General features: G+C 42.3%; 1 protein-coding gene across 4 annotated transcripts in view; it reads right to left on the reverse strand.

The window, feature by feature from the left end:
* Window positions 1-20,991, reverse strand: part of khdrbs2 (KH domain containing, RNA binding, signal transduction associated 2) — a 184,414-nt gene that overhangs the window by 111,181 nt on the left and 52,242 nt on the right. For all 4 annotated transcript variants that reach the window (XM_061910378.1, XM_061910374.1, XM_061910376.1 and 1 more), the window contains exon 2: window positions 12,816-12,943. In XM_061910378.1, coding sequence (XP_061766362.1) covers window positions 12,816-12,943 — 128 coding nt within the window. The remainder of the gene's footprint in view (window positions 1-12,815; window positions 12,944-20,991) is intronic.

The following is a 20,991-nucleotide window of genomic DNA, read 5'->3' on the forward strand; positions in this document are numbered from 1 at the left end:
TGTTTTTTTGACATTCCCTTTAGCGCAGCGTGGGCGCGGCTTATGACCCGGTGCGGCTTATAGGTTTACAAAGTTTTTAAATATGCCATTCATTGAAGGTGCGGCTTATAACACGGGGCGGCTTATAGCGCGGAAAATACGGTATTTGTGTGGTGAAAAGACTTTGATTGGCATTTGAGAGTTTTTTTTGCCATCTTACAATATGTTTCGAGAGAACAAAACAGCAAGAAAACACAAATATTGTTGAAAAATGACACTTAGCATTTGTATAGAAGTGTAGTCCGTCCTGTGTATTTTATTCACTTTACTGAGACTGCACCGACGATTGAATTATTCCAAATATCAGTTTAAACAGGATTAATGTTTGAGGGTGTGTGAAGGACACGTTAAACATTGTCGACTTACTTCATTTAAAACCTTGGGAGCGTGTGAAGCATAGAAAAAGTATGTTACCAAAGCCTTTAATGTCTTTCTTAGAGACAGAAGTTGTGTGTTGGATGCCCAGAGACTTATTTTCCCATAATTCTAATAAATCAAATATTGTGGGAACCACAAAATAACGATTATAACCTGCAGAATTATCATATTTACTGCATGCAACAAGGTTCTTAACCTTTTTGACTTTGGGGCACAACTTTTCCCCTACACTCAAATATTAACACTGAATTACTAATCTTACTCTTGATTTTAGTCTTACTTAATAATTGTATATGATATACTTACAGTTTACAACCTTGTCAATAATTTGAAACTGTCACACTCGAGTGACTGTTTTGGACTTGAGTTGTCTTTTCCCGTGTGTGTGTGGTGTTTTACGTTCCTGTCCGGTGCTCTTATTTTGTATTGTCACTTCCTGTGTCTTGCAACCACACCAGTCCCTGTTTGGCAATCGGGACACACTTGTTCTTGGATGCCAGTCAGGCTCCTATATACACTATATTGCCAAAAGTATTTGGCCACCACCTGCCTTGACTCGCATATGAACTTGAAGTGCCATCCCATTCCTAACCCATAGGGTTCAATATGATGTCGGTCCACCTTTTGCAGCTACTACAGCTTCAACTCTTCTGGGAAGGCTGTCCACAAGGTTGCGGAGTGTGTTTATAGGAATTTTCGACCATTCTTCCAAAAGTGCATTGGTGAGGTGACTGTCACCAACTGATGTCCCCCCCTCTCTTGTGGAAGGGGTCCGGTCCGATGACCGCGGATGAAGTACTGGCTGTCCAGAGTCGGGACCCAGGATGGACCGCTCGCCTGTGTATCGGTTGGGGACATCTCTACGATGCTGATCCGACTCCGCTTGGGATGGTTTCCTGTGGACGGGACTCTCGCTGCTTTCTTGGATCCGCTTTCAACTGAACTCTCGCGGCTGTGTTGGAGCCACTATGGATTGAACTTTCACAGTATCATGTTAGACCCGCTCGACATCCGTTGCTTTCAGTCCCCTAGAGGGGGGGGGGTTGCCCACATTTGAGGTCCTCTCCAAGGTTCTCATAGTCATCATTGTCACTGGCGTCCCACTGGGTGTGAGTTCTCCTTGCCCTTATGTGGGTTCTTCCGAGGATGTCTTAGTCGTAGTGGTTTGTACAGTCCTTTGAGACATTTGTGATTCAGGGCTATATAAATAAACATTGATTGATTGATGATGTTGGTCGAGAAGGCCTGGCTCTCAGTCTCCGTTCTAATTCGACCCAAAGGTGTTCTATCAGGTTCAGGTCAGGAATCTGTGCAGGCTATTCAAGTTCATCCAGACCAGACTCTGTCATCCTTGTCTTTATGGACCTTGCTTTATGCACTGGTGCGCAGTCATGTTGGAAGAGGACAGGTCTCGCTCCAAACTGATCCCACAAGGGTGGGAGCATGAAATTGTCCAAAATGTTTTGGTATCCTGGAGCATTCAAAGTTCCTTTCACAAGCCCAACTCCTGAAAAACAACCCCACACCATCATTCCTCTTCCACCAAATTTCACACTCGGCACAATGCAGTCCGAAATGTACCGTTCTTCTGGCAATCTCCTAACTCAGACTCGTCCATCAGATTGCCAGACGGACAAGTGTGATTCATCACTCCAGAGAAGGCATCTCCACTGCACTAGAGTCCAGTGCATCCAACTTGGTGATGTATGGCTTAGATGCAGCTGCTCGGCCATGGAAACCCATTCCATGAATCTCTCTGCGTACGTGGGATAATTGGAAGGTCACATGAAGTTTGGATTTCTGTAGCAACTGACTGTGCAGAAAGTCAGCGACCTCTTTGCACTATGCGCTTTAGCATCCGCTGACCCCTCTGTAAATTTACGTGGCCTACCACTTTGTGTCTTCTTATGACAAAGCCGACAGTTGACTTTGGAATTTTTAGGAGGGAGGAAATTTCACGACTGGATTTGTTGCACAGGTGGCATCCTATGACATTTCCATGCTGGAAATCACTGAACTCCTGGCAGCGGCACATTCTTTCACAAATGCTTGTAGAAACAGTCTCCATCCCTAAGTGCTTGATTTTATACACCTGTGGCCGGTCCAGGTGATTAGAACGCCTGATTCCGATAATTTGGGTGGGTGGCCAAATATTTTCGGCAATATAGTGTATATGCCTGCCTGCTTGATCATTGAACATTGCACACCGGTGTTTCTCTGATACCTAATCTTTGCTTAGTAGTTTCCCGCAACCTCTGCTAGTATGCTTCAGCTGGTTGCTTTTGCTATTTCCTTGCTGCACAAGTTTTTGTAACTATATATTTTTTCAATTTACACCCGGCTGCCTTCTTTACATTTTTGGGGTATCGCTCGGAACACACCTTCCAGCCCTTCGGAACAGAAAGTATTTGTTATGACAAACATTATTCATTTAACACAAACTTTGGGCTTATGTCAGGCTGATTAGAAAGATATGTACTAACCAAATCTACTGCATAAGAAGGGACTGATAAGTAACAATGATGTTGTGATAAAACACGTAATCTTAATGAACAATGAATATGTTTCTAAACTAAACTGTCAATAAAATAAAGTGCAGTTTGACCACTTTAGTTGTAATATTATTGTGAGGCAGACGCACTAACCCCTCTGCCACCGTAAAGAAAGGTTAACTACTCCGAATGGTGGTTTCCTAGTTTCCGCTTGACCTGACTGAGAATAAGCGGTAGAATGGATGGATGGATGGATGGAATCTTGCCTTTATTCATATTTCCTCCAAAAGAGCCATTTGGAATTTGCCCAACTTGTGACGTTTTTCCCATTTTCCCATGTCCCATTGGAGACATCAGCGGATATCTCTATACATGGTAAAGTTTACCCATTGTAGTCCAACTTTGCAGTCACTAAGTTCCTTCTTTTACTCCATCCTCTTGTTGCGGGGCAGACTGGCTCTTACATACATATGCATTCGCTGTTGCCATTTCTTATACAAAGTAGTGTATATTGTAGTTCTAACTTATAGTTCCAGTCGAGTTAGGGCTGGCGGTATATCGACATACTCAATATACCGCGGGTTTGTCTTTGTGCGATATAGAAAATGACTATCGTTATATTCGGGGCGGTATAGCTCAGTTGGTTGAGTGGCCGTGTCAGCAATTTGAGGGTTGCAGGTTTGATTCCCGCTTCCGCCATCCTAGTCACTGCCGTTGTGTCCTTGGGCAAGACACTTTACCCACCTGCTCCCAGTGCCACCCACACTGGTTTAAATGTAACTTAGATATTGGGTGTCACTATGTAAAGCGCTTTGAGTCATTAGAGAAAAGTGCTATATAAATATAATTCACTTCAATTCACTTCACTTCACGTTCTCACGCAGTTGCTTTTAGCTGCTGGCATTACACTAAAGCCTCTACCCACTCTTTCTTGTCTCTACTTCTCACAGACAGCAAGCGCACTTTCTTACATACATCACATACGTATACGCCCTCGCGGAGCAGAGAGAGAGCTGCATGGGTAATGTTAGCTGTGGTGCGAGTGGTAATACAACAGAAAGAAGGTGCGAATCTGGTAACAAATGAAGGAATAAATAATTCCCAAGAAAAACAGCAGGGGGTCCTTTGTCTGGCGGTGGTTTGGCTTGAAGCGGGAATATGACGAACAGACAACCGTAATTTGTCAAGTGTGGGGCAAAAGCGTTGCTACAAAAAGTAGCAATACTGCTAATGTGTAGCATCATTTGAAAAGTCACCAGCTAGAGAATGAAGAGTGCTTGAAACATCTTTTCGTTCGGTGCCACACCAACAAAATGCAGAGGCAACCATTTCCACATCAACACTGTATAAAAAAATAGTAGGAGATAACGTCCGCAGTAAAGTATTTTATTTCCTATTATATAGCTTATTTTTATTTGACAGTTATTGAAATATCTTGTGTGACATCATGCACAAAAGTGCACTTTATTTGTTTTAAACTATTGTAGTGGTCCTGCAGTCCTGGGTTCAAATCCAGGCTCGGGATCTTTCTGTGTGGAGTTTGCATGTTCTCCCCGTGAATGCGTGGGTTCCCTCCGGGTACTCCGGCTTCCTCCCACTTCCAAAGACATGCACCTGGGGATAGGTTGATTGGCAACACTAAATTGGCCCTAGTGTGTGAATGTGAGTGTGAATGTTGTCTGTCTATCTGTGTTGGCCCTGCGATGAGGTGGCGACTTGTCCAGGGTGTACCCCGCCTTCCGCCCGATTGTAGCTGAGATAGGCGCCAGCGCCCCCCGCGACCCCGAAAGGGAATAAGCGGTAGAAAATGGATGGATGGATGGATGGATAGTGGCGTTCTCTACAAAAAGTACACTTTAATTAAGGGTTGTTTTGATGTCATCTTAGTGACATCATGCACAAAAGTGCGCTAAAAGCTTGTTTTAAAATGTCTCTGACAATCATGCACTTTCTGTTTAGAAATGACATGAATGTTTGTGCCACTGCTTAATAACTGTTTAGTAAATACCGTTTTGGTCAATTGACTTAGTTGTGATTTCCCTCTCTGCATGAAAGTTTAAATTGAGCATATATTACTGTAGTATGAACAAGAATGTTTTATTGTAGACACATAGAATCATCACACTGGTGTGATTATATGCATCAAGTGTTCATTCAAGGCTAAGGCAAAATATCGAAATATATATCGTGTATCGTGACATGGCCTAAAAATATCGAGATATTAAATAAAGCCCATATCGCCCAGCCCTAAGTCAAGTGGAAAAACAAGTTGTCTCTATATAAAGCTATTAGAATATATATCTGATTAATGACAATGAAAGAATTCCAAAGTTTGCGAATAAATAGATATGAAAATGGTATCAATCTCACAAAGATTCCCGAGCCATGTAATGAAATAATGAGGAAGCCAGTCACCTGATTGCGTGACATTACTTGAGGAACCACAGAGTCCTTCCGCATCAACAGCAATGCTAATCAAACAGACTTTGTGAGAGGCAACTTTAGGAAAAATTCTGATCCCGAACCTTATATTTTTGAGCCCAAAAATAAAGACGATAAGCAAAGCTGACTCCTACCCGGCAGATGCAACTTTATTGTGACACTAGAATCCACACCATTGCTCGGTGCTAAACATACAAACTGACTGTTTTAAACCATAATAAAACCAACACAATGTAATATTTCCACTCTCGCTGGGATGTTGACCGACGTTCCTTTGAGACGAAAATTCAATTATAATCCTCGCGAAGGGTTAAAAAAAGGTTCCTGCAAAGCATCTTTTTGTGTCTTTTTCGCCACCTCGGGATGTGAAAGTGTGAATGATAAACAACACATCTCTGTCCTATATTCGCGCATTTTCTGTATGACTGATCTGATAAAACCATCAGTGCGGAAGCGTTACTCCAATGACGTAGAAAACTATGGAAATTACCAAAGGTGTTTGAAGCGGAATATTCAAAACGGCTGACTGAATTTGTGACGTTTTAGATGGTATTTTCACATAGTCCGGGGACCAATGCCCGTGACGCATTTGCTATCGGGCCGCACAGAAACAAAAATTATTTATATACTATCACATTTTCTCCGACTTAACCTTCGCCTGTCCCACTAGACACACCAAAAGGTTTGTTAATAGATGGATATTACAACTCCTTTGTTATAGTACATTGGACAATGCACATTAATGGACATATAAAATGTGAATGTGCCAGATTGTAGTCAAAGGCTGATTTTTAATGCTCATTTTTTTATAGTTTTTATCTGCCACACGTCGAAAAGCCGGTCCGTGAAAATAATGCATTAAACCGGTCCCTGGTAGAAAAAAGGTAGGGGGAACCCTTGTCTAGATAACATAATTTTTTTTTTACAATTTTGCAAAGATTATTTTACAGATCGTCTTTAAGCTTCTTTCTGACCATCTCTTCAGGATGCGCTATTTTATGGGCAATTCTATTTACTTGCTAGTTTTAGCGCTTCTATAGCCAGTCTACTGACACATTTAAAGTACCAGTAGAGAATAACACGTTGACTTATTATGCTTATTTGTGTTTCATTGTATTGATTAAGGGCAGCACGGTGGAAATGGGGTTAGTGCATCTGCCTCACAATACGAAGGTCCTGCAGTCCTGGGTTCAAATCCAGGCTCGGGATCTTCCTGTGTGGAGTTTGCATGTTCTCCCCGTGAATGCGTGGGTTCCCTCCGGGTACTCCGGCTTCCTCCCACTTCCAAAGACATGCACCTGGGGATAGGTTGATTGGCAACACTAACATTGGCCCTAGTGTGTGAATGTGAGTGTGAATGTTGTCTGTCTATCTGTGTTGGCCCTGCGATTAGGTGGCGACTTGTCCGGGGTGTGCCCCGCCTTCCGCCCGATTGTAGCTGGGATGGGCGCCAGCGCCCCCTGCGACCCCGAAAGGGTATAAGCGGTAGAAAATGGATGGATGGATGTATTGATTAAGGGCAGCACGGTGTTAGAGGGGTTAGTGCATTTGCCTCACAATACGAAGGTCCTGAGTAGTGCAAGGTTCAATCCCGGGTATCCTGGGGATAGGTTGATTGGCAACACTAAATTGGCCCTAGTGTGTGAATGTGAGCGTGATTGTTGTCTGTCTATCTGTGTTGGCCCTGTGATGACCCCAAAAGGGACAAGCGGTAGAAAATGAATGGATGTATTGATTAAACCAGAGTCGCCCAACCTTGTCACGGACCGCCTTTTACATGTGGCAGATAAAAAAAGCCAAAAAATGAACATGAAAAATTTGCCTTTGGCAATGGACAATGTCCATTGATGTGCATTGTCCCATGTACTATAACAAAGGAGTTGTTTTATACATCTATTAACAAGCTTACTGGTGTGTTTAGTGCAGGGGTCGGCAACCCAAAATGTTGTAAGAGCCATATTGGACCAAAAATACAACAACAAAAAAATCTGTCTTGAGTCGCAAAAAATTAAAAGCTTTCTATAAGTGTTATAATGAAGACAACACATGATGTAAGTGTCTATATTAGCCTACTATCAAAATGACTGTGTTGCAGGCTGACGCAAATATTTGTTGACAGAAATGTTGAAATGTAATATTTAGTCTACACATTTTTTCACAATTTGAAATCATTAGTAAAATGGAGGCTTCGCAGAGGGTGAGATAATTCCTGGGAATTACTGGCTTAGAAAGGCCAAAGATATAGATGTATGTGTTTGAGTTAAAGGAAACGGCAGGCTGTCTTCTTCTAATGGATTTTTTACAATCTTTGTTAGCTGGTTAACGTTTGCTGTGGTCTGGAACAACATGGCACACAAACAACTATGACAAATGCAGCCAATATTACATACATAAAATGTGTTATGAGACATGCAAATATAAATTGATTTAAGAGGACTTAAAGACCTACTGAAACCCGCTACTACCGACCACGCGGTCTGATAGTTTATATATCAATGATGAAATATTAACATTGCAACACATGCCAATACAGGCGGTTTAGTTTACTAAATTACAACTTTAAAATATTCTGCAGAGTTTCTTGTTGAAAACGTCGAGGTATGATGACCCGTGTTTGTGATGTCTCGGGTTGTAGCGGACATATTAGCCCAGCACCACACACGGCTAAAAGTCGTCTCTTTTCATCGCATAATTACACAGTAATTTGGACATCTGTGTTGCTGAATATTTTCCAATTTGTTCAATTAATAATGGAGACTATAAAGAATAATGCTGTTGGTGGATTGCAGCTGCCTTTAGCACTGAAACACAGCCTCTGTTTCTTTGGTTGTTGTGAAGCTTTAACACAGAGCGGTCAAGCGGACATGTTTTCTACGCCAACCAGCAAGTTTTTGGATGGGAAAATTGTGATATTAAGTCGGCTCTTACCGGAGACTTCAGTGGATTATGGGACTTCCTCCTGCACTCAATTAATAATGGAGACTATAAAGAACAATGCTGTTCGTGGAAAGCGGTGTATTGCAGCTGCCTTTAGCACCAAGACACAGCCGGTGTTTCTTTGTTTGTTGTAAAGCTTTAACACAGAGCGGTCAAGCGAGCATGTTTCTCTACGGATGGGAAAATTGTGATATGTATCTTACCGGAGACATCAGTGGATTATTTGTCCTCTGCAGTAGCTGTCAAAAAAGACAGCTGTGATCTTGGCTCCTCCATCGGCTTCTCTGAGAGACACTGGCCTTTCACCGCAGCCATCCGACTTTCAGGTATGTCTTTACAATCTCACTAAAACACTATTAAAACAATAAGCGGATAAGGGATCTTCCAGAATGATCCTAGTAAATGTGTCTAATTACATCTGAAACGGTCCCACTGCTGCCGCATGGATAGCTCTTGCTGCTGGAGGCTCACATTATAAACATTGTGAGGATGTGAGGAGCCCTACAACCTGTGATGTCACGCGCACATCGTCTGCTACTTCCGGTAAAGGCAAGGCTTTTTTATTAGCGACCAACAGTTGCAAACTTTATCCTCTAAGTTCTCTACTATATCCTTTCAGCAAAAATATGGCAATATTGCGAAATGATCAAGTATGACACATAGAATGGACCTGCTATCCCCGTTTGAATAAGAAAATCTCATTTTAGTAGGAAGGCCTTTAAAGGAAATTAAATGAGCTCAAATATACCTACACACGAGGTATAATGCAATATGTACATACAGCTAGCCTAAAAATAGCATGTTAGCATCGATCCCTGATGTGGGGTCTGAGGCGAGGATGTCGTTGTGGCTTGTGCAGCCCTTTGAGACACTCGTGATTTAGGGCTATACAAGTAAACTTTGATTGATTGATTGATTGATTAGCTTGCAGTCCTACACTGAGCAAATATGCCTGATTAGCGCTCCAACGAGTCAATAACATCAACAAAGCTCACCTTTGTGCCTTCACGCACAACATTAAAAGTTTGGTGGACAAAACGAGACAAAAAAGGAGTGGCATAAAACACGTCTCAGAAAGTCGGAGAAAGTTGTAGGACAAAATTGTTGTGATCCGGCTTCCGGATCACACATTTCTAGTATGTCTAGTCCCCTTTTGTATTGTCCTATGTTTTGATCATGTTTTGGACTCTACCGATACCGTTTGTTAGCGCACTTCCTTGTTTTGTATTGTCACCATGGCAACCTAATTACACCTCCTGCACGGACTCACTACGCACACCTGTTTTGAATTATTTGTGTTGTATTTAAGACCACCTGCTACCTTAGTTTCTCCTGGCTGTTTCGTTTGCTCACGCAACAAGTTACGATTGTTATTCCTCATTGCTTCACTCTGCTAAGTTTTAGCTTCGCTTTTCGCGCGCTCGGCTCGCGCTGCTAACGTACTTTGGAACTCTACTCTTGTTACAAATAGCATTTGGCTTTCTGTGCGGTGGCACGCCTTTTCTTTTCCTTTGTCAAGTGTTTTGTTGTGTTTTATTATTAAATCTGGTTCCTACCTCCACTCCTGCTTGCTCCCGTCTTTGGCATCTTGGGGCCGACACCTCCGCGCATCACAATGCGCCCACCAAATCGTAACAAAAATGGCGCTTGCCAAATAGTCTCTGATCGCTGAAGCATATTTAATACAAACAGGGAGATCACCGGTAACAGTTCGAGATGCCACCTCCGTAGAAGCATTTTCATTTGTATACTCTAGCCTTTAAATAGACTCCCTTTTTAGACCAGTTGATCTGCCGTTTCTTTTCTTTTTCTTCTATGTCCCACTCTCCCTTGTGGAGGGGGTCCGGTCCGATCCGGTGGCCATGTACTGCTTGCCTGTGTATCGGCTGGGGACATCTCTGCGCTGCTGATCCGCCTCCGCTTGGGATGGTTTCCTGCTGGCTCCGCTGTGAACGGGACTCTCGCTGCTGTGTTGGATCCGCTTTGGACTGGACTCTCGCGACTGTGTTGGATCCATTATGGATTGAACTTTCACAGTATCATGTTGGACCCGCTCGACATCCATTGCTTTCCTCCTCTCCAAGGTTCTCATAGTCATCATTGTCACCGACGTCCCACTGGGTCATTATTGTCACCGATGTCCCACTGGGTGTGAGTTTTCCTTGCCCTTATGTGGGCCTACCGAGGATGTCGTAGTGGTTTGTGCAGCCCTTTGAGACACTAGTGATTTAGGGCTATATAAGTAAACATTGATTGATTGATTGATTGACTAACAATTGGGGAGGTTTGTGTCATGTTTGTCCTCCTACAGAAACTATATTAAAACAAAAAAATATATTTTTCCCCAATTTTTTTCCATTTTTCATTCATTTTTTAAAAATATCCAGAGAGCCACTAGGCCTGCGCCACAGAGCTGAGGGTTGCCGACCCGCGGTTTAGTGGTACAGACGAAAGTTAAGTCGGAAAAAATGCACTAGTTTATAAATTAATTACTGTTTTTATGCGTCCCCGGACTAGGTGGTTGGGGACCACTGATCTACACTACAATAAAATGTTTGAAAAGTAGAGAAAAAAATCGTAGTATGAACCCTTTAAACAAACGATCCCACTGGTCTGTTTTTTTGCAAATGAACCCTTCATGTTCCATTACGGAGGCCCCTCTCACACAGATGGTACATATCAGCATTTCTCACAGCAGACGTACATTCTACGCCCCAACTGACTCTCATGAAGATGGATTTCCTTCATGCTGCCAGCATGCACAGTGGACCTTTTCCACTGCAGACATTTGGACAGTAAAAAGAGCACAAATGGAACTATCAACAATGTCTCGCCTCCATTCAAGCATCCCAAGATGCAGCAGTAGTAAAGCATCCGGCCCTCGACTCTTGTGTAGTGCATTACTAAGACTAAATGGGATTATAGGTCCTTCCGAGGCAAGATGACATTAATCTTCCATGCATCAATTCAGCATATCGGAAACTATGCAGAAGAGTTCTCCCAAGTAATAATGTCATTAAATGTACATTTAATTACATTCAGGCGGGGTGGCTGCTGTAAGCAAGAGTGGGCGCTGCCGCACGTCCAAGATCCGCCAGAACAGATTTATGAGGCCCTGTAAATTTCTCTATTGCTGCACCTCCAAGACAGGACCTTATTGAATACTCAAAGGGACAATGACAAAAGGGAAAGTGGGAAATAAAAAGAAGCCAGTTAATTGTATGTAGGTTGGGCATCAAGTGTCTTGAGTGCCTCGTTTTGGAGATTGGTAATAGAAAGACTACAATGAACTATTAATTACTATTAATTTGATGGCACCAAAATGAGATATATGAAATGATATATTTGTGAGATATACAGTTGCCATCGCCTATATCCACAGACAAGAGGGGACAGTAGCCTGGGCCGATACCTAATTTTTGCTGGGGTATACAATTATTGCAGCAAAACAATATTATTGTCAGCATAATTTTAATTCCAAATGAAGCACTAATTTATTCATAACACTGTAGTTTTGGGACTAAAAGGCGCAACTAAAATCCTTTCATTTTCTCAAAAACCGACAGTGTGGCTCTCTGGTTGTGCTTACCAACCTGAAAGCAGTTTTATTTAGTACAGGATGTAATGGTAAGTGTTGGAGCCCAATGTCCTTTGTTTACATTGTTTATTTTATTTTCTTTAATTGATTGCTGGCCTAAGACCAGAGTTAAGAAAAAACACAGAGGCTATTTCATCGGTACAAGCCTGTTTTGCAGATTTCCCTGCTCTCCAGGGGATTTTATTATATATTTTATTATATATGCATCCATTTTCTGCGGCTTATTCCTTTCGGGCTCGCGGGGGCTACTGGAGCCTATGTTATTATAAAATCCCCTGAAGAGCAGGAAAACCTGCGAAACAGGCTTGTAGGGATGAAATAGCCTCTGTGTTATTTCCTGATCTGATATATATTTTACAGCCAGGCCCCCGGCTACATTTTTTTAATCCAATGCGGCCCTTGAGTCAAAAAGTTTGGGGACCCCTGGTGTAAAGTATACTCCTAAAACAAAGTGCTTAACGGTGTTTAGTCACATGATACATTCAGGACAACTCTGTTCATAATCAGAATAATAAGCCTGAAGTCTACGTATTGTATATGATTTTTATCGCGGTCAAAATGTTTCTCCTTTTTAAAAAAAAAAAAATCTATCTTCATTCTACATAAAGTTGTTATTTGTAAGCTTTGTTGCGTTTTCATTAACTATCTAATCAGTTTCTGATTTACCTACTGGAACTACCGGACATCACTGGGTGAATATAATTAAGCACCATAGGATGAAATGGATGCAGGCACCACCTAATTATAAAATATTGTGAGGTCTCCAAGTAGAAATCAGTCAGCAATTAGTTCACCCAGAAGACTACAAACAAGACTTTTCTGTAAGAGACAGCTGTTTCCCTTTTTTTACAAACATATCACCATCCACTGTGCTGTAATGAATTGACAGTCGACAGAAATAACTCAGAAACAGAGCGGCTGCGTCTTACCTTGGGATACTGTTGCACTGGGATGAGGACCCTCTCGGACAGCTTAATGTTCTTATTGCTGATGATATCAAGATATTTCTTTATAATGCCGTCTTTTCGCAGTTCATCACCTTCGTGCTTTTCAATTTCTGCAGCAGAGTAAAATGAAAAGAAACATCGCGAGTTAGGTTGTGCATCAGTCAGCGTGGTCTCGGCTGACATCGGGTCGACAAATCGTGACAAGATAATAGTCTGACACTGGGGACACTTTGGGAGAAATTAAGCCCCGTTGGCCTCGTGCAGCTGTAAATAGAATCACATTGCGATACCAGTTTACACGCTCTTTGGTATCATTGGAGAGAAGCCATTTGCATCTGTAAGCTCGCACATTAAGATCATATTTACACACCATAAATTCCAATCCGAGCGCACTTTGTCTCTCTATTACAAACCCCATTTCCATATGAGTTGGGAAATTGTGTTAGATGTAAATTTAAACGGAATACAATAATTTGCAAATCATTTTCAACCCATATTCAGTTGAATATGCTACAAAGACAAGATATCTGATGTTCAATTGATAAAAAAAATTGTTTTGTGCAAATAATCATTAACTTAAGAATTTGATGCCAGCAACATGTGACAAAGATGTTGGGAAAGGTGGCAATAAATACTGATAAAGTTGAGGAATGCTCATCAAACAGTTATGTGGAACACCCCACAGGTGTGCAGGCTAACTGGGAACAGGTGAGTGCCATGATTGGGTATAAAAACAGCTTCCCAAAAAATGTTTAGTCTTTCACAAAAAAGGATGGGGTGAGGTACACCCCTTTGTCCACAACTGCGTGAGCAAATAGTCAAACAGTTTAAGAACAACATTTCTCAAAGTGCAATTGCAAGAAATTTAAGGATTTCAAAATCCATCCATCCATCCATTTTCTACCGCTTATTCCCTTTTGGGGTCGCGGGGGGCGCTGGCGCCTATCTCAGCTACAATCGGGCGGAAGGCGGGGTACACCCTGGACAAGTCGCCACCTCATCGCAGGGCCAACACAGATAGACAGACAACATTCACACTCACATTCACACACTAGGGCCAATTTAGTGTTGCCAATCAACCTATCCCCAGGTGCATGTCTTTATCTACGGTCCAAAATATCATCGAAAGGTTCAGAGAATCTGGAGAAATCACTCCACAAAAGCGACATGGCCAGAAACCAACATTGAATGACCATGACCTTTGATCCCTCAGACGGCACTGTATCAGCAAACCAACATCAATCTCTAAAGGATATCACCACATGGGCTCAGGAACACTTCATAAAACCACTGTCACTAAATACAGTTCGTCGCTACATCTGTAAGTGCAAGTTAAAGCTCTACTAAGCAAAGCGAAAGCTATTTATCAACAACATCCAGAAACGCCGCCGGCTTCTCTGGGCCCGAAATCATCTAAGATGAACTTATGCAAAGTGGAAAAGTGTTCTGTGGTCTGACGAGTCCACATTTGTAATTGTTTTTGGAAATATTTGACATCGTGGCATCCAGACCAAAGGGGAAGCGAACCATCCAGACTGTTATCGACACAAAGTTCAAAAGCTGGCATCTGTGATGGTATGGGGGTGCATTAGTGCCCAAGGCATGGGTAACTTACACATCTGTGAAGGCACCATTAATGCTGAAAGGTACATACAGGTTTTAGAACAACATATGCTGCCATCTAAGCGCCGTCTTTTTCATGGACGCCCCTGCTTATTTCAGCAAGACAATGCCAAGCCACATTCAGCACGTGTTACAACAGCGTGGCTTTGTAAAAAAAGAGTGTGGGTACTTTCCTGGCCCGCCTGCAGTCCAGACCTGTCTCCCATGGAAAATGTGTGGCGCATTATGAAGCGTAAAATAAGACAGCAGAGACCCCGGACTGTTGAACGACTGAAGCTCTACATAAAACAAAATGGGAAAGAAGTCCACTTTCAAAGCTTCAACAATTAGTTTCCTCAGTTCCCAAACGTTTATTGAGTGTTGTTAAAAGAAAAGGTGATGTAACACAGTGGTGAACATGCCCTTTCCCAACTACTTTGGCTCGTGTTGCAGCCATGAAATTCTAAGTTAATTATTATTTGCAAAAAAATTAAAAATAAAGTTTGAGTTTGAACATCAAATATCTTGTTTTTGTAGTGCATTCAATTGAATATGGGTTGAAAAGGATTTGCAAATTATTGTATTCTGTTTATATTTACATCTAACACAATTTCCCAACTCATATGGAAACGGGGTTTGTATTTGTATGTGTTGTGCAAATTGGCTCAATTGTCGTCTCCCATGCATCTCGCCGTACACAACTGTATCAGCGTAACAAAGAACACTCCTAACAGTGATTTCCTTGATGGATCTTTCAGAAGCACTTGACCTAAAGAAGTCAAACAAGCGCAGACATGAAAAAGGACGAAAGTTGAAAATAAGAAATGCGAGCGTTTCGTCAAGGAAGGCTGCTTCTTTAGATCCTTATCACACAGATGAATTGTGGGGCTGCAGTCGAACCGGAGGCATTACAGAACAGATCTATCTGTTCATCTATCTATCCCGCTGATACTGTAATGGAAATGACAGCAACATTTAAAGTCAGGAGCTGACTCGCCAGCAGCACCTATCACCATCGATGCAGACTGCTGCAGCTTAAAAGAAAAAGACTCCAATACACCAACCTCATGGGACTGATTTTCACACCCTTTTATTTGACACTTTCTGCAAGACAGGCGACCTAGTGGTACCGAGCAAGACACTCAGCTGTGCTGTCTAGGTGTTTTTGTAGCTCCAACCTTAACATGTTGGCATGTATTGTTCTGTACTGTATGATATTGTACACCTTGCATGCAGTTGCAATCCTCAAGACGTTAGACCAGGGGTCCCCAAACTTCGGCCCGCGTGAAGTCCCAAGTTAAAAAAAAAAAAATACAAATCTGTCAAGTTAAAAAAAAAAAAATACAAATCTGTCCTTTCTAATCCATTTTCTACCGCTTGTTAATCTCGATGTCTTCTAACAATATATATATGTGTATATTTATTTACATGTATATGTGTATATATGTATATGTATGTATATATGTATATGTGTATATATATACAGTATGTGTGTATATATGTGTATATATACATATATATATACAACTATACATATATATATATATATATGTATACATATACATATAAATGTATATGTACACACATACATGTTTATGTATATATATATGTGTATTTATAAATGTTTATATATACATGTGTATATGTGTACATGTATATATATATAGGAGCGGCATGGCGTAGTGGGTAGAGCGGCCGTGCCAGACACCTGAGGGTTGCAGGTTCGCTTCCCACCTATGGACATCAAAGTCTCTGCCGTTGTGTCCTTGGGCAGGACACTTCACCCTTTGCCCCCGGTGCCGCTCACACCGGTGAATGAATGATGAATGAATGATTGGTGGTGGTCGGAGGGGCCGTAGGCGCAAACTGGCAGCCACGCTTCCGTCAGTCTACCCCAGGGCAGCTGTGGCTACAGATGTAGCTTACCACCACCAGGTGTGAATGAATGATGGGTTCCCACTTCTCTGTGAGCGCTTTGAGTATATAACAATAGAAAAGCGCGATATAAATCTAATCCATTATTATTATTATTATTATATACACACACACATATATATATATATATATATATATATATATATATATATATATATATATATATATATATATATACACAGGACTGTCTCAGAAAAATAGAATATTGCGATAAAGTCCTTTTCTGTATTGCAGCTAAAAACATGAAAATTGTCGTGTTTTCTAGATTCATTACACATCAACTGAAATATTGCAAGCCTTTTATTATTTTAATATTGCTGATTATGGCATACAGCTTAAGAAAATTCAAAAATCCTATTTCAAAAAATTTGAATATTTCCTCAGATCAAGTAAAAACAAAAGATTTATAACAGCAAAACAAAATCAAACATTCGAAAATGTCAATTAGTGCACTCAGAACTTGGTTGGGAGTCCTTTAGCACGGATTACTGCATCAATACGGCGTGGCATGGAGACAATCGGCCTGTGGCATTGCTGAGGTGTTACGGATGCCCAGGATGCTTCAATAGCGGCCTTTAGCTCATTTGCATTATTGGGCCTGGTGTCTTTCAGCTTCTTCTTCACAATAACCCACAAATTCTCTATGTATACAGCCAAGGCCCCAACCAATTTTTTTTAACCCAATGCGGCCCTTAAGTCAAAAAGTTTGGGGACCCCTGCGTTAGACACTTTTGTTGAGCCCTATCAAGTGCTAAAACTGTTACTATTGTTCTTTTTACATATAAGCTGTTTGATTATAACGTTTTTTTATTACCTAATTTGGAGGTGTTGAAATCGCCATGTAAAATCGCTAATTGGTACATGTGCATAACTAATCCAACAGAATTCGAGCTAGCCCATTTGGAAAAGTGGAGCCTTAAGGCTTTTTTGAGGGCATTTTTCTTGCTCTGTTGACTTGGAAAATTGTAATGTTAACAAGAGGCTGTCCAACTGATTACTTGACTGCCTTTTCTCTGCCAAGTGATTAAGACAATGAGGTGACCAATGAAGACTCAAATAACTGTCAACCAGCCAGCAGCAATATCCTTTCTTTAATTGTGCTCTACCAGTAGTGAATTTCAGTTGTATTAAAATCTTGATTTTAAAAATTGATTCTTTAAAATACTTTACAATGAACAAAAAGAAATAGAATTTCTTTCGAAATAAAAATCAAGATTCAATGTTGCCCATGTTCTACTTTAGACATACTTGCCAACCTTGAGACCTCTGATTTCGGGAGGTGGGGCAGGGGGCGCGGTTGGGGGCGGGCCGTGGTTAAGAGTCAAATATTATATATATATGTATATATACATATATATATATATATATATATATGTATATGTATATATAAATAGTTGACTTTCAGTGAATTCTAGCTTTATATATATATTCATTTTATTATATATATATATATATATATATATATATATATATATATATATGTATATATACATATATATATATATATATATATATATATATATATATATATATATACACATATATATATATATATATATATATATATATATATATATATATATATATATTAAGACAGTGAGGTGACCAATTTTATTTTATTTATTTATTTTTTTTCCCAAGATGGCGCTGCTGTACTGGCTGCTGTAGGCAGGAGCTCTGTGCTCTTGTGTCATACTTTTGTGTTTCCCTCTTGTTTTCATGTGTTATTATATTTTTTTGCATTTTGGTCCGGGACCCTTTGGGACTGTGTGACAAGGGGTGGCACTTTCGTGACCTCTGGGGTGCTTTTTTTTGTGGACTTTTGGATCTGCCTCCCAGGAGCCTTTTGGCCATGGAGACCAGCTGCTGGGTCTCTGTTTGGAGGGACTGGAGGAGATGCGGATGAGGGGACAGGGCTGCGGAGCTAGCACTGAGCGCTGGGACGGAGAGGCTTCGCGGTGTCTCGACTGGGCGAGCAGGTGTCGGACACCTCAGTCACCTTGGACGTATCCTCGCTCATCCATGCGGACTGGACATTGGCCGAGAGTGGAGTCTGCTGTCTTGGTTGCTTTGTTGGGTCTGCTTCTGTCCCCCCCCTGTTTACCTGTATGTCATCTTTTTTGTAAGGGGCGCTGGAAGCCGGCAGACACGTCAGCGATCCTGTTCTGTCTCCCTGTAATGTTTGTCTGATTTTGAATGGGATTGTGCTGAAAATTGTAATTTTCCTGAAGGAACTCTCCTGATGGAATAAATAGAGTACTATCTAATATAATCTATCTAATATATATATATATATATATATATATATATATATATATATGTATATATATATATATATATATATATATATATATATATATATATATATAAATTAAATAAATACTTGAGTTTCAATGTTCATTTATTTACACATATAGACACACATAACACTCATCTACTCATTGTTGAGTTAAGGGTTGAAATGTCCATCTTTGTTCTATTCTCTGTCAGAAGAAGTCTAGCAAAACTCCTAGCCATTATGGACAACACCTTTCACCCACTACACTCGGACCTTGCAGAGAGAATGAGCACGTTCAGCGGAAGGCTCAGACTCCCAAAATGTAACACGGAACGACACAGGAGGTCCTTCATACCAACAGTCTTCAGACTGTATAATGCATATGTTCCTTGACTGCACTTAAATGTAGAATATATTTAGAATATATTTATATTATTCATATATTATACATTATATATATAATATATTATATATATTATATTATTTATTATTATCATTGTTTATTGTGAGCGAACTGTGGTGCTGAATTTCCCCTAGGGATCAATAAAGTACATTCTATTCTACATTCTATTTTATTCTATGTACAGTAGATGGCAGTATTGTCCTGTTTAAGAGTGTCACAAGTTCGGCGTAGCTCGGTTGGTAGAGTGGCCGTGCCAGCAACTTGAGGGTTGCAGGTTCGATTCCCGCTTCCGCCATTCTGGTCACTGCCGTTGTGTCCTTAGGCAAGGCACTTTATCCACCTGATCCCAGTGCCACCCACACTGGTTTAAATGTAACTTAGATATTGGGTTTCACTATGTAAAGCGCTTTGAGTCACTAGAGAAAAGCGCTATATAAATATAATTCACTTCACTTCACTTCACAACATTGCTTCTTTCGGCAGACGAACTGCTTTACGGTAGACAAAAACGTGACTGCTGTTGTTGTGTGTTGATACCGGGCTGGGACGACTTTAATGAAACTGCCTAACAATAAATGTAACGATCTGTCACTTACTTTCTGATAGTTTTTCGTGTTTTGTACTTTATTTCCTGTTCAGTGCTCTTATTTTGTCATACTTCCTGTTTACTCCGCTGAGCACTGTTTTTGTCACACTCGCCGTTGATTGGCAGCGGTCCTCAGCTGCTGTCAATCAACATAGGTCTATTTATGTTTCACTCGAGCACTCCTCAGTGCTCGAAGTTAAAACCATGTTGGGAACATCTCCATGCAAGACTGCTTTCTGTTTATATCTTTTACTTTGATGAAATTAAAATCATCTTACCGGCTTTCTGCTCTCCTGGATTTTTGCATACTTGAGGTCACACAACTGCAGCCATGCGACATCCCAACAGTAACTTCGAGCCAGAAAATTGTGACCTCGCGAGAATCCCTGTCGGCAATCCTCAGCCGACGTTCTGGACCGCACACTTCCTGGAGGACTTGAAGGCCAGGTTTGTGCGGTCCCAGCCTACAGACGCGGACCCTCTCCCCGCGGCAACGCCACCGGCTTCGGCTCTCCGACCGGCGCGTCCCCCGCCGCCATCTTTCCTCTCGGCTCAACGGCTGGCTACGGCTCTCCGACCAGCACGTCCGCCACTTCCTGCATGCCTCGCGGCTCCCGCGGCAACGCTACCGGCTACGGCTCTCCGACCGGCGCGTCCTCCGCCGCCATCCTTCCTCTCGGCAACGCTGCCGGCTACGGCTCACCGACCGGCGCGCCCGCCTCCTCCTTCACGTCTCGCGGCTCCTGCGGCTCCGTCGCCGACTGCGGCTCTCCGACCGGCACGTCCGCCGCCGCCATCCTTCCCGTCGTCTGCTGAGCTGCTTCTCCCTGCTCCTACGCAGCTTCCAGCGGCTGCTCCCCGGCTGCTCTTTTTGCCAGCTCCCGCTCTCTTTTTTGGTTCGCCGAGAGCTCCAGTGGAGCCCACAGTGAGGTCGCTTTTGTCCTCCTGCTGGGACTCGGCACGGGACGTGTCTTCGTCCCTCCTCCTGGTCCCCTCCCGCCCGTCCCTGGTTTTCGCACCGGGGGACTCCGACGAGCAGGCACGTTTTCCCGCATGTGTGAACGGTGTCTGGCAGCCACCTAGTGGAGGGGGGCCCACTATACACTGCGGTGCAGCCAGGCACACACCGCTGTCATCCCCGCCAGCGTCTCCTTCCACGGAGACATCTACGTCCCTAGCGGGCTTTCGCACAGCTCCAACGCCGGCTCCACGCCGAGCCCCAACGCCGGCTCCACGCCGAGCCCCAACGCCGGCTCCACGCCGAGCCCCAACGCCGGCTCCACGCCGAGCCCCAACGCCGGCTCCACGCCGAGCCCCAACGCCGGCTCCACGCCGAGCCCCAACGCCGGCTCCA

This window comes from Nerophis ophidion, linkage group LG09 (genome assembly GCF_033978795.1).
Source record: "Nerophis ophidion isolate RoL-2023_Sa linkage group LG09, RoL_Noph_v1.0, whole genome shotgun sequence".
Taxonomy (NCBI): domain Eukaryota; kingdom Metazoa; phylum Chordata; class Actinopteri; order Syngnathiformes; family Syngnathidae; genus Nerophis; species Nerophis ophidion.